The 13,971-nt window shown below is 39.6% G+C and overlaps 1 protein-coding gene across 2 annotated transcripts in view; it reads left to right on the top strand.

Annotated features, from left to right (window-relative positions):
• Positions 1-3,995: 3,995 nt before the first annotated feature.
• The window catches only part of sdccag8 (SHH signaling and ciliogenesis regulator sdccag8), a 51,661-nt gene continuing 41,685 nt past the window's right edge, over positions 3,996-13,971 (top strand). Inside the window, exons 1-12 of one of the 2 annotated variants that reach the window (XM_083922615.1) lie at positions 3,996-4,089; positions 7,655-7,816; positions 7,993-8,078; positions 8,278-8,379; positions 8,484-8,609; positions 9,518-9,592; positions 9,972-10,036; positions 10,161-10,361; positions 10,534-10,672; positions 10,929-11,081; positions 12,413-12,547; positions 13,781-13,897. In XM_083922615.1, the coding sequence (XP_083778741.1) occupies positions 7,765-7,816; positions 7,993-8,078; positions 8,278-8,379; positions 8,484-8,609; positions 9,518-9,592; positions 9,972-10,036; positions 10,161-10,361; positions 10,534-10,672; positions 10,929-11,081; positions 12,413-12,547; positions 13,781-13,897 (1,251 nt within the window). In that variant the 5' untranslated portion in view covers positions 3,996-4,089; positions 7,655-7,764. Of the gene's footprint in view, positions 4,090-6,403; positions 6,561-7,654; positions 7,817-7,992; positions 8,079-8,277; positions 8,380-8,483; positions 8,610-9,517; positions 9,593-9,971; positions 10,037-10,160; positions 10,362-10,533; positions 10,673-10,928; positions 11,082-12,412; positions 12,548-13,780; positions 13,898-13,971 lie in introns of those variants that run through there. The other variant, XM_083922614.1, reaches the window with a different exon arrangement.

Below are 13,971 nucleotides of genomic sequence, written 5' to 3'. Positions count from 1 at the left end.
ACAGCATCTCTCTCTATGCTGTGTGTTGCCTAAGACTGTTTCTGCTGAAAAGCAGTTGCTCGCTTACAGGACCAAATCCATCTCCAGTGTAGGAAGTAGCTACAGTGGGTGCTGCAAAAGTCATCAGATACTGATCACTGAGGCCCGGTTTAGATGTGGCAGTTGCACCATTTTCCATTAGTTAACTGGGTTAACTGTGTTTTCTTCTTTCCGCCTTCGCCGTTCTTTTTTCTTTTCTCATTGTTACACATTTCCATACAAAAAAAACTTTTCTGATGCTCTTTTGTCACTATTCAGTTATTTCCAGGCTTACAGTATATTAGGGTGTCATGCTTTAAAAAAAAAATAAACGGGAACCCCCATCCCTGCATAGAAAAACCCAGTTCACTCAGGAGGAGTGGATCATGCAGTGGGAGGGGGGAGTTTGGAGTGAGGGGTGATATGCCAGTGACAGGTGGGGAATTGGTAATAATTATATATAGCAGGGCAGGGGTGACATTTAACAAGTGTAGGACTGCAGGGGTATGCGTGGGCTTTGACATCAACCTGCAGCCTCTACCACAGTCAGATCGGTAGGCCGATGTGGTTTCCTGGAAATACCCCAGCATGCAAACACTCCCTTGTGTAACTGCTACTTTGCAGACAAGCACTGTTTCACTTGACGTGTGAGTGCTGCAGTTAACACTTCCATGCAGACTTTAAAAATGATAATTTGAAGCAAACATTACAAGATAATAACTCAAATGTAATGAAGGTGCACCCAATAATTGCCTATGTATATTACCACAGATCTGTGGTTAAATGACGCTGACAGAGTAGTTCATAGCAACATGCAGTCGCATGAAAAACCATCTGTTCAAATCACAAGAACAGATCTGTGATGCATTGTCTCTAGACCCGCTTTTGTAATATTGCTCACCATATGGAAATGTATGCTAGATCATATATAAAACAATCGAAGTGATTTACAGTACTATGAACTGTTCAACTGCACTGGAGTATTAGATCTGACAAAACTCTTCAAAGGTCTGAAACAAATTCAATTTGCTTGAATCAGTCAGTTGGACTGAAGAGGTCAAACTGTTGTATAAAGAACAACTTTGTTTTTCTTATAACATTTATGGTTTGTAATAAATGTATTCTTTATAATGCAAGGGCTACTGGAATTATGACCTCCTCAGATTACTTCTCTTCCCCCTGCACTTAGGAAGCAGGTCAAGTCATTTACGATATACAACATAACATTTGAAATTAAGGACGAGTGGTGAGTATACACATCCTTCACACACGTATGTAAAACTGACGATACCAAAATGTAAAATTAAACCTATTTTTATATATATTATATATTTTTAACAGGGCCCCTATTGACCCCACAACTACCACCCTATGTGCATTGTGTGAGTACCATCCAGTACTCCTACTGTATGCTGGAGTAATACTACGTGGCTCTAAAGTTTCTGTGCTTTACTTAGTTTGTGGTGATCCGATCAAAGACAGCTCTATTTATGAATATGCACCTTATATAAACTAAACTAATACATATCTTAAAGGTCCCATATTGTAAAAAAGGGAGATTTCCCTGTCTTTTTTTTACTATATAGTAGGTCGAGGTGCGATATAAATATTGTGAAAGCACCAAAATGCTCAACACAGAGAAATTCACACAGCCCGTATTCAGAAACTGTCCCTTAAACGAGTCATCAGGACTTCTGTAAAGTTGTACTATACTATATACTATGTACGATAAATGGTTAGAAAGTGCCACTGCATTGCCCTTATCATTGACGTTGCAGAGATGAGCAAGACCCTAAAACGCTGGCCAATTAGAGCAGAGTGGGCTTAAAGAGACAGACGCTTAAACGGAGCATTATAGACAGAGGGTGAATACAGGTACATTCAGACAGACAGTTTAGAAAATTAGAAAAAGATTTTTGAATATTATATGTATATAATTTAAATACTGGCCACTCTACAAGACAGGTCCATCTCATCTCATCTCATCTCATCTCATCCTCAACCGCTTATCCGGGGTCGGGTCGCGGGGGCAGCAGCTTTAGCAGGGGACCCCAAACTTCCCTTTCCCGGGCCACATTACCGGCTCTAACTGGGGGATTCCGAGGCATTCCCAGGCCAGTGTGGAGATATAATCTCTCCACCTAGTCCTGGGTCTTCCCCGAGGCCTCCTCCCAGCTGGACGTGCCTGGAACACCTCCCTAGGGAGGGACCCAGGGGGCATCCGTCCAACATTATTACATTAATGTCATTGTTAATACAGTACTGTGGTGCAAAGTAAGCTATTATAATTTTTTATATTAACAATGGATCCCATCCCCATGTGTAATGTGAACAACTTGTTGCACTCCCCCCAAGATGCTAAAACATCTGTTAATGCAGGTCAAACACTTAATAAAGTGACTAAATCCCAAAAACATGTGTGAATATGGAGCTTTTCGGGCCCCTGGAGGTCTGGGCACAGTGCAAAAAGCTGATTTTAAATCCATAAACCAAACTGTGTGTAAGATGTCACAATAAACTGTGAATGAAAATGTGAAAATCTAGATCACAACACAATGTTATTTTTTAAAATGTTTTTATGAATGAACCCACTGAGGTCTGACTCACTGCCTCTAAAATGTCGTAAAAATCAAAAGTACATTCGTGGCTCATCTGACAGGAAGCTATTTGTTATTGTGCAATAGGAAGAGGTTGTATCCATGGTTACCTTTGTCTGACCCTTTTGTAAGCAGCAACAAACAGAGATGATTAGATACACCCTTCCACTGAACACTATCACACGCATAAGCGCAAACTAAACACTTTTTCATTTGAAACTCTCCTGTGTCTGTGGTAACTTTGAGGTTATACTGATGAATTACACATAATACTGTTTAGGACATGAGTATTTATTTACATGCAGAACACTTTACCCATTTTATTCCTATTTACACATCATTACACCTTTACCCCTCTTATTTATTAGTACAAAAACACTTAGGACTATAACTCACTATTATATAGTTGTAAACATATTTAAGTGTTTGTTAATGTACTTGTCAAATATAATAACTTCTCTTAGCCATGATTGGTTATTAACAAATCCTCATAATAACACAACTGTTATATATCGCAATGGAAGGATGATCCAGGTGCTATTCAGTGGGGCAGGTGAAAATACAAACAAACAAAAACCAAAACAAAACAGAATCCAGGAAGCCTTGCTTAATATCAAGTGGTGCAGAGAACCATGGAAAAAACACATTTTCTTTAAGCATATAGGTAATCGGTAATAGGTAACAGGTAATAGGTAACAGATTGAAGTATATTGACTTCATCACATCTCATTGCCTTCATCAGCGGATGGACTGCTCAGTATTCATGTAGGGAATAAATAGTAGTGTTTCTGAACAAATGAATACTTACTTAATAAATACAGTAAAACCAAATACACATACTTAATAAATGACAAATTAGATCTATTTACAATAACATTAAAGTGTGCTATAAACCGTTAATCATTATATGCTGCTTTTCAATGCTGAATGGGGGTTTAGTGACGATAATATCTGTTTCTTCATAGGAAATTCCCATAATTTCACAACCAAGTGGCTTACTTGGGATTTAAAGGTTATTCTGAGTAATTCCAAAAGAAGATCACGTAGTTGTATCAGCAGTCCGATCTTTGTGTGCATGTGGGAGTGTTCAGTGGTGACTCACTGGACTGCCAAGTTAAGATGTTAAGAGAAGTGAAAGTGACACAGCGGGGCAAAGCACGGGGCATGGGTGCCAAACCAGAACACCAGCCGATCTTTAACACCAGCTGTCTTCTTTGTCTCAAAGAGTATTGCATCAGACGCTCTCCGCTTGTTTAAAGTTATTCTAAATCACCCAGATGTACAGAAAGCTGTGTAACCATATAAACTGTACGTAGCTCTCTCCTGGACTGTCCTGTGGAATCCATAGAGGAGGTGGGTGAAAGGAGGATGCTAGCCAAGCCGTCATCCATCCTGGAAAACACCTCCCATCCCCTGCATTAGACCGCGGAGGCCTTGAGCAATTCCTTCAGCAACAGACTGCTACATCCACTGTGTAAGAAGAAACACTACCGCAAGGCCTCCATCCCAATGGCAGTCAGACAATAACAATACTATACAATGTACAGTAACATTTATTTATGCATTTATTTATTTAGGCTATAATTTGACCAGTTGTGTGTATATCTCAATGTTGTGGTTCTCTATTCATATACTTTTATTTTTTCTACTCTTACTTTATTTATATATACTTCTTTATACTATACTATTTATGTAACCTGAGCTGCTGCAACCTGGGAATTTCCCCTGTGGATAATAATAGTAATTAATAATTCATTCATTTATAGAGAGAGGAAATACAGATTGAGTATCTAAAAACAGGTGCACTTTGGATCCAAGGAAATAGCTTATATTAGACAATATAAAGAGAGGTTGAATACCGAGGAAACTACTTTGCAAAAATTAAAAAGCCTTCAACTCACAGTCTTCATAGGGCATACAAAGTGACAGCTCACAGGTAGGCCCAAGGCTGGTGTCAAGCCATCAGGGTAGCACCGGATAATTACCACAGGTGCAGTCAACAAAGTGGGTGTGTACATAATCAGGTCAGTTCCAACAAGACATCGATATGTTGAAGGTTAGCAAGTCCTAAAATATACTGTATATGTAATAAAGTGCAGCTGAGTACTTCTACTTTTAGGTTTAGGGCCAAAATGCTTTTCTGATCTTCTGCTAAGTTTTGACCCTTGAAAACTGCAGGTGTGCTTAAACTCTCAGTTCTTTTAAAGGGAGACTGAATACTTTTCTGTTTGATGCTGCCTTTTCTTAAATCAAAACATGTATTTCTGACACTGTACTGTCACTTTTATTCTTGTATTTTATACCTGTCTTATTCAATATTCTTGTTTTTATTATTTATGTTCTCTTTAATGACTGGTTTAATGCTTAATGTAACTCACTTACTCACTTACTTACACTTAACTCTCGTTTCCATATATGCACAGAACCTACAAAGCCTAAGTGCAGTAACTACAAAATCACTAATAATTGGTCCATTTTTTTGCTTAACGTTTTTCGTAGTTACTGCATTTAGGCTTTGTAGGGCCTACTACATTTAAATGATGTCATCTCATCTTACCTCTCCAGTTATTGTCAATTTATGTTATTGTCTTTTTATTTTAGGTTCAGGTTCAGGTTACTTTATTGATACCCAAGGGCAAACTTTAGTTTTGCGGCCGAGAGTCGAAACATCCATCACAGTAAGAACAATAAAAACAAGACGTAAAACATAAAACAAGGAACAGATTAGAATTGACGAATCGAAGTACTGCAATCAGTAAAATAAAAGCTTAAAATAAAAACAAATTTCCTACATATATAGGTTATAAAGTAAATACAATACATAAAAACATCTATCTATCTATCTATCTATCTATCTATCTATCTATCTATCTATCTATCTATCTATCTATCTAGCTTTCTATCTATCTATCTATCTATCTATCTATCTATCTATCTATCTATCTATCTATCTATCTATCTATCTATCTATCTATCTATCTATCTTTCTATCTATCTATCTATCTATCTATCTATCTATCTATCTATCTATCTATCTTTCTATCTATCTATCTATCTATCTATCTATTGTCTATCTATCTATCTATTGTCTATCTATCTATCTATCTATCTATCTATCTATCTATCTATCTATTGTCTATCTATCTATCTATTGTCTATCTATCTATCTATCTATCTATCTATCTATCTATCTATCATATATCTATCTATCTATCTATCTATCTATCTATCTATCTATCATATATCTATCTATCTATCTATCTATCTATCTATCTATCTATTGTCTATCTATCTATCTATCTATCTATCTATCTATCTATCTATCTATCTATCATATATCTATCTATCTATCTATCTATCTATCTATCTATCTATCTATCTATCTATCTATCTATCTATCTGTCTGTCTGTCTGTCCTTCCGCCCGTCTATCTATCTATCTATCTATCTATCTATCTATCTATCTATCTATCTATCTATCTATCTATCTATCTATCTATCTATCTATTTATCTATCTATCAAGTTGCAGTACACCGTATCCACCACAGGGCGGCAGACGTTGTGACTACAAACAGTGACTACAACTCCCGGCATGCATCTTGAGTTTACGGAAGTGTGAGCCGTTAGCAGAAGGTTGACTCGTTTTGGTGTTCGCGGTACACGCACCGGGCGGTCCTATACTTTACATTGTAGGTAACGAGTACACCGACACCGGGACACGCAGGTGTATCAAGACAAACGCAACACCCATGAGACGCGGTTACCGTTGCTACGTACGGCACCATGGCTGATGCTGCCGCTGCTGCTGTTGTTGTTGTATGTAGCTTGGCGTGTTAAGCTAGTGATATATAGTGTGATAAAACCTCAGTTATACACCAATGAAACCTTTAGACTCAGACGAGGAGGAAGCGGAGCAGCTGGGTGCTAACCAGAAGGAGCTGAGACGTAAGTTAAATACTAAATTAAGTGCTAAATGTGCTAACAGCTAAGTGTAGAGGCGTTAATATACAGTAGAATAGTAGTGACAGCTGTGTACGTTCAAAGCCGCTGTTTCGAGTGTGTTTAGTGTTTAAGTGGTAAAGTCCCATCACTGCCACCTGTTGCTGATTCACAGTCCAACCGATAATTAAGCACCCAGATGGAAACTGCTTCCGATCATACCATTAAAGCTCATTTGAATTTAAGTGTATTGAAATTAAATTGAATTGGCTTCAGTACAAGAGCACATAGGGCAGTAAAACAGAAACAACAGCAAAAGCAGTGCAAAAAGAGGTCAAACATGACAAAAGCAAGAAACAGTGCAAAATGAAACAACCATTGCAAAAAGAAGTAAACAATGCAAAAGAAGCAAACAGTGCAAAAAGTAACAAATAATGAAAGAAAGTAAACAGTGCAAAGTAACTAACAATGAAAAAAGAAGTAAACAATGCAGAAAGTAACAAACAATGCAAAAAGAAACAAGCAATGCAAAAAGTAACAAACAATGAAAAAAGAAGTAAACAGTGCAAAAAGTAACAAACAATGAAAAAAGAAGTAAACAGTGCAAAAAGTAACAAACAATGAAAAAAGAAGTAAACAGTGCAAAAAGTAACAAACAATGAAAAAAGAAACAATGCAAAACAAGCAAATCCAACCTTACAGACTAAAATGATGCGAGCATCAGTGCATACACGGCATATATAATAATATAGTTGTAGGTGCAGGTATGTATGATAATAAAGTGTAAATGCATTGTGGGTCGATGGCTTGCCAACATTTCCAAGAAAACAAACATTAATTTGCTTTTTCTGACTGCCAACATATCTTCTGTGAAAAAAACTGTTAGATTTTATTTTATTCAAAAATACTAAAATACACTATTTATTTTGATGTGAAACCTAATGTCTCCATCAATTCAATGTTTGGTTGATTGCATGTGAAAAAGTTTAATTTTTCATCCCAGTGATTTTGTGGTGTTCAAGTTCACAGACACCAACTGAACTGTCATTGGGCACAGAAGTAAGACTGTACTATAATGGACTGGTGTACATTGGTTTCAGAGCGTGCCAACCATAGCATACAGCAGTTGAGCAGTGCTCTGGAGCAGCAGAGCTCTGATGGAGAAGAGGTGGAGGAGCCCAGAGGCAGTGATGGCAGCCTCTTCACCGCCATGGCTGAAGAGGACAAAGCTGCATGGAGCCAAAAGACACAGAGCGAAGCAGGTGATTCGGTGATTCGACGTGGGGCGAATGTAGCATTACAGTGCACCACCTGGAGATTTCTCTTTTCATAATAATATTCATAGACAATACACAAAGCTATAGTGTGTGTGTGCGTGTGCGTGTGCGTGTGCGTGTGCGTGTGCGTGTGCGTGTGTGTGTGTCTTTTGGCACTGTAGTTAACCAGCTGAAGAGCCTTTTACTGAAGCAGGGCAGAGAAATTCCCTCTCCTCTCTCTTCTTCAAAGAAACAGTCTCCTGCCAAGGTAGAGTATGCAGCTTTGTGTGGCTGAACCTTTAAATGCAGTAAACCTAAATAATGCCTTTTACAGAATTAGACAGGTTACAGACAATGATATATTCTCCACAGTCAAATGTGGTTAATCAATCAGGCTATTTGATTATAGTAATATTTCGCTTGCCATTCTGCTGTGTTATGCCTCATTCATGTCTTTACTCTGTTAGAGAGTACCGCAGGAGGGAAGGTCCAACTTGGATTTGGTACCAATGATTCACAACCAGCCGGAGTACATCCAACACCTGGAAGCTGAGGTCAAATTGTGCAAGGTATGTGCAGAAATGTGTGCGTGTGCTCATAGCTGCAGTCCTTTTTTGACCATTGTGCTGATTTGGATATGTTTTGAATCCTTTCTGTGTGTGCATGACTTCAGGAGGAGCTGCAGGGGATGAAACAGAGGATCAGAGTGGTGGTGGTGGAGAATGAGAAGTTACATTCAGACCTTAAATCCAAAGCTGTGGATGAATCTCTGAAAGACTACACCATCCGAAACTCCACGGTAATGTGTGTGTGTGTTTGAAAACCACGTTTATGATTTATATGATAGTGACACAATGTGAGATGTAAGTACATTCTTATCGTTACATGCGTTTCGAAATGATTAGAGGGAATCTAAACTACACTATACAGTAGAAGTGTTAACAGACTTAAGGGGGAATTTCTGTATTACTGTGTAAGTGACTAATGGTAACAACATTTTTTTAAATTGGTCCAGTTTGAGCACCACAGCAAACTGGGCTGCATTCTAACTGAACGAGGCAATGAGAATTGTCAATGTACGTCTACTAAAAGTGCTTATTTTTGGGGCGGCTGTGGGTCAGTGCTAGAGTGGGTCGTCCTCCATTCGAAAGATCGGCGTTTCGATCACTTGCTCCCCCGGTACACATGTCGACGTGTCCTTGGGCAACACACTGAACCCCGTAAATGTGGTGTGCATGGTTAGATTTGATTAGATGGTATGTAGATGTCCACCGCCATCTGTGTGAATGGGTGAATGTGACAAACACTGTGAAAGCGCCTTGAGTAGTCAGAAGACTAGAAAGGCGCTGTAGAAGTACAAGTCCATTTACCTTTTACCGTTCGCCACTGACATGCTCAGATGGTGTCTGACTACACTATGGAAAGTGTTTGGTAGGATGTCTTCTCCTCTTTGGCTGGCAGTAGTCATCCCGGTCATACTGCAGACTAGTTGGTCTGTGAGGCCGGTTCGTGGCAACCAGGCTGCAGCGCTCACCCTTAATACTGGACCAATTTGAAAAAACATTGTCGCAATTAGTCACTTACACAGAAATAGATGGGGAAATAGGGTCTAGGTTAAAAAAAAGTTCCACTTTTAAGCTGGAATTTTTCGAATTAATGATCACCTTGGGAAAATTGGGTCATCATCTGTCCTGGTGTGTTCTTCAGGGGAATGCGAGTATGGCAGCCAACAGCCACAGCATGCTGCAGAGAGCAGAACACACCACATGGAAAAATGAGCTGGTAGGGATGATGGATCTGTTCTCTCCTCTCCTGCAGTTACTGTAGGTTCACATGGTCCTCAGCATGTCAGGAAATGTCTGCAATATCACTGTATTTTGTATTGTTTATTACAGACAAGAAATGTTGGTCTGACTCTCTGACTCTCTTTTACAAACGTGTTACTTACTTACTTACTTACAATATATATGGTTCCAAATTTTATATCTAACTTGTTTTTCTTGTATTCGATTTACAATTTGCCCCACTGACATGTCAAATCAAAAAGGAATATGTAGTGCTATTTTATATAAGGTATTTTAGTGCCATACCATACCATCCTCAATGATTCCATTGATTAACAGTGTTTCAAATGTACATACTCTGTGTCTTTGTTCAACAGGAACAATTGAAAACTATCTACCAGGCCCAGATTGAAAGTTTGGAGGCTCAGGTCCTCTCCCTCAGGTCAGTATATTCTAGCTGTGAAGCCACTGTAGCCAGTGACTTTTCTTTTTTTTGTTGTTTAAACCTCAAACACCCCTTTTCTTTCTCTGTACCTTGATATCTCATATTTTGCTTCTATTCTCAGGAAGGATCTGTCGGTCAGTCAGAAGGAGTGTGAGGAGGTGAAGGTTCGTCTGAGACATCGGGAGAAACAGGCTGCAGATGCACTGAGGGCCGATGGAGCGCCCCGTGTGGCAGGATTGTGTCTGAAGTGTGCACAGCACGAAGCTGTGCTGGCTGGGACTCACACAAATCTGCATGTCCAGACTATTGACAGGTTAACAAAGTGAGTGTGCAATACTTTCTGCAATCAGTCACACGTTAGTCGCAGTTACTTTTTTATTAGAAGTGGCATAAAAAGGAAACAACATATACAAAGAAAAGGAAATACAAAAAAGATATCCGTCATGTTTTTTTTTTAAACTGGTTGTACATTTTTTTGTCTATCAATCTTTTAGGGAGCGTGACGAGCTACTGGTGGCTTTGCGTGCTGTGCGGGCCAGTCAGCAGGAGGCACAACAGAGGGAGTGGGCATCCTGTCTCCAAGTCAAACAGGCTGTGGAGATGGCTGAAGAAGCAAATCTGTACAAAGCTAGGGTCAGAGAAACACACACACACACACACACACACACACACACACACACACACACACACACACACACACACACACACACACACACACACACACACACACACACACACACACACACACACACACACACACACACACGCACACACCTTTCCAGCTGTGTTGGAACAAACATAGATTTAGATGTGTCAAGCTCTTTCACTCTGCTAATAGATTTCTTTTAATTTGGCTTAAAAACTTGTGTATCTGTTTGTTTGCATAAAGGTGGAGGTGCAGTGTGAGCAGTTGTCCAGGGAACTGGCTCGACAGAGGGAGCAGCTAGAGCGAGAAACTCAGGCCTCCCAGGAGAGATTGGTTGAGGCCAGAGAGGAGGGCCGGGCTGAGGGCCGCAAACAGAGAGAACAGCTGGCAAATACAGTAAATCTTGTTTATTCACTTTTTTAATATATAGAGAACTATTGTATATGTACAGTATGCACAGTAGTTCTAATCTACAGTTCGGGTTGCTTTGAAATGCTGAATATATTATAATTAGGGATGTCCGATAATATCGGCCCACCGATATTATCGGCCGATATTGAGTTAAAAATGTAATATCGGGAATTATCGGTATCGGGTTTTTACAACCGATGTTAGTTCTGTAGGCTTCAGCATTTCCGAGTGTACCTGAATGCAACACGGGCCGTAGGCTTCAGCATTTCCGAGTGTACCTGAATGCAACACGGGCCGTTTACAGGCGCGTGCTTGATGACGTATAACAACGACAACACGCTCACTCGTAGGTTGCTAACCGTGGCTAACAAGCTTCAGCTCGCCCGGTGCATGAGATGTCCGTGGTTTGGAAGTATTTCCAAGTGTCACCTCCTAACAGTATATGTGCGCTTTGCAATGACTGCAAGGCGTTAGTTATGAGAGGAGGAAGCAAGGCGTCTTCCTTTAATACATCTAATTTGATCATCCACCGCAAGAAGAATCATGCGGAGTTAAACGCTACATCTGTGCAGCAAAGTGATGAAAAGAAGCAACAGCCGACACCGAGAAACAAACTTTTTCTATCGTTCGGGATGCCGGATTCACCAAACTTGTGTAGTTTCTCGAGCCCCGTTATGTCTGTATAACGCCCAGTCACAAGTATTTCTCAGACCAGTGCTTGTACCCGAATTGCACAGCATTGTTTACTGTCACGTCGCGAAGGTAATTTCTGGTGCTGTATCCATTAGATCCAATACAGGTTAGCATGTTGAGCTTAACTGCTGATTTATTGATTGTATTATTTGTCAAGTTACTCAGTCTGGGAAAAGAAAACTAAGTTTGTTTACTACTGTGGACTGAAGCTATGCATCTTCCTTGTTGTGATGTTGTCTGTAGTGTTGTTTGAGGCAAAATATTCTCTCTAAAAACACAAACAATTAAATGAATGGCACTTTTTTCAATAACTTATTTTGTACAGACTGTGTTTACATTTGAAAAGCCGTGTTGCATCTATGTATGCATCCAGTGGGGCATCACAATAAAATTAGGCATAATGTGTTAATTCCATAATAGGTGATATGTGATGAATTTTGGTGTAAAAAGGCTGCATATATCGGTATCAGGTGATATCGGTATCAGGTGATATCGGTATCGGAAATTAAGGGTTGGACAATATCGGAATATCGGATATCGTCAGAAAAGCCAATATCGAGCATCCCTAATTATAATATACTGAAATTCAGTTCAAAATTTGTTTGTGTGTGTGTGTCTGTCAGGTGTCCAGCCTCTCCCAGCATGTTGCTGAGTTGGAAGGACAGCTCGACAGAGCTCAAAGAGACAAGAGCTCCCTGACCAATCAGGTGGAAGATATTCTTCGCAAACTTACCAGTCAGGAACAAGAAAATACCAAGGTACACCATGGCTGAGTTCGCAATCGTATACTTTTTCTTTCCACTTTTAGTACGTTCTGCAGCTGCCTGAACAAAGTATGTAGTATGCATATATTCATACCTTCTTATCGCTCATTTATGCTGTGCAATGGATTGTGGGCCAGAATAGCAGGAAAGTGTGCTGTCTTGCGTACTTCGGATGTAGTAGGACATTGTGGTATTTTTGGCATCCTACATGTGACACATTTTTATATATTGAGACAAATATTTTTATGGCATACATGGGCACTGGAAAGCAAAGAATGTGTGTTGTGCAAGAAAACCATAAATTAACATGATGTGTTGTTAATCATCATTGGTGCATGCACTTGTGCACTTTTTCTGCTACACCAGCAGCTAACCTTTGAAATAACAGAGGTAAAAAACACTCCTAATACTCAGATGCCATCTGTACCGTCTACTTGTAATGCTTTTATAAATCCACTGGGTGGCAGCAAAGGTTTATCTATTTCAGTGTTTGTTTTCAGTTGTTTAAAGGGTAAATTCAACATGGGTGCTTAAATAAGTTTAAGGTAACTGAAATTACCAAGACACATTTGAAGATGCTTTGTTGAGATTTTAATCATGTTTGGGTATATATGCGTGCAAATGGTGGCAGAGCAGAGACAAAACTGCTTAGTGGGCTGCAAGGTTTTGCTTAAACGGGAAGACTCAGGTTCAAGTGTTAAATGTCAGCAAATATTCACCCTGGTGTTTGAAGACAAAGACTCCATACCAGCTTTAGTTTCTGTTGTAAAGATGACTCTGTTCACGGCTGTGCCGGGTAGGACAAATACGAAACACATCTTCAGTGTCACCTTTTTACATCATTATGTAGAACAGGTGTTTTTGATCACTAATGTTGATATTAGTAATAGATGATTATGGTAAAAAAAACAATAGAGCACATAGTGTAGTGATTTCAAAAATAGAGAGTAGTAGACATGTAAGTAGTAGAATATTATTTGTATTCACTGATATGGGTGCTTTTGGGAGGGTGTGTTAAGTGAAACCAACAAACTGATCAGGATTAAACTGCATTTAGATGAAAAAAGACTCATGACGGGGTCCAATGATTCAAATGAAGGACATTCGCAGATAAGGATAGGGTAAGATGATACTAAAAAGGAAAGGAAAATGCTGAAGGAACGCACAGGAGGTAATATTTGCTCATCAAAGGACTGGCTGTTTTTAATCACTCCGTGTTGTCTCTAGGTATGTGTGGATCTGCGATGTCAGCTCAGCCAGGCCCAACTGAGGAAAGAGGAGGCAGAGAGAGAGCTACGGGAGCTCCACACCAAGACCAGCAGACAGATGGAAAAGGGTGCACAGGTACGTCTGCATTCAGCCCACTGAGTTAGATTAGATTACCACCGTAGTTTGTAATTTAGCCAGTGTCCAGTTAG

The sequence above is a fragment of the Echiichthys vipera genome (assembly GCF_963691815.1).
Source record: "Echiichthys vipera genome assembly, chromosome: 11".
Classification (NCBI taxonomy): Eukaryota; Metazoa; Chordata; class Actinopteri; order Perciformes; family Trachinidae; genus Echiichthys; species Echiichthys vipera.
Note: the sequence above shows the minus strand (reverse complement) of the source record. Positions and strands in the feature narration are given on the sequence as shown.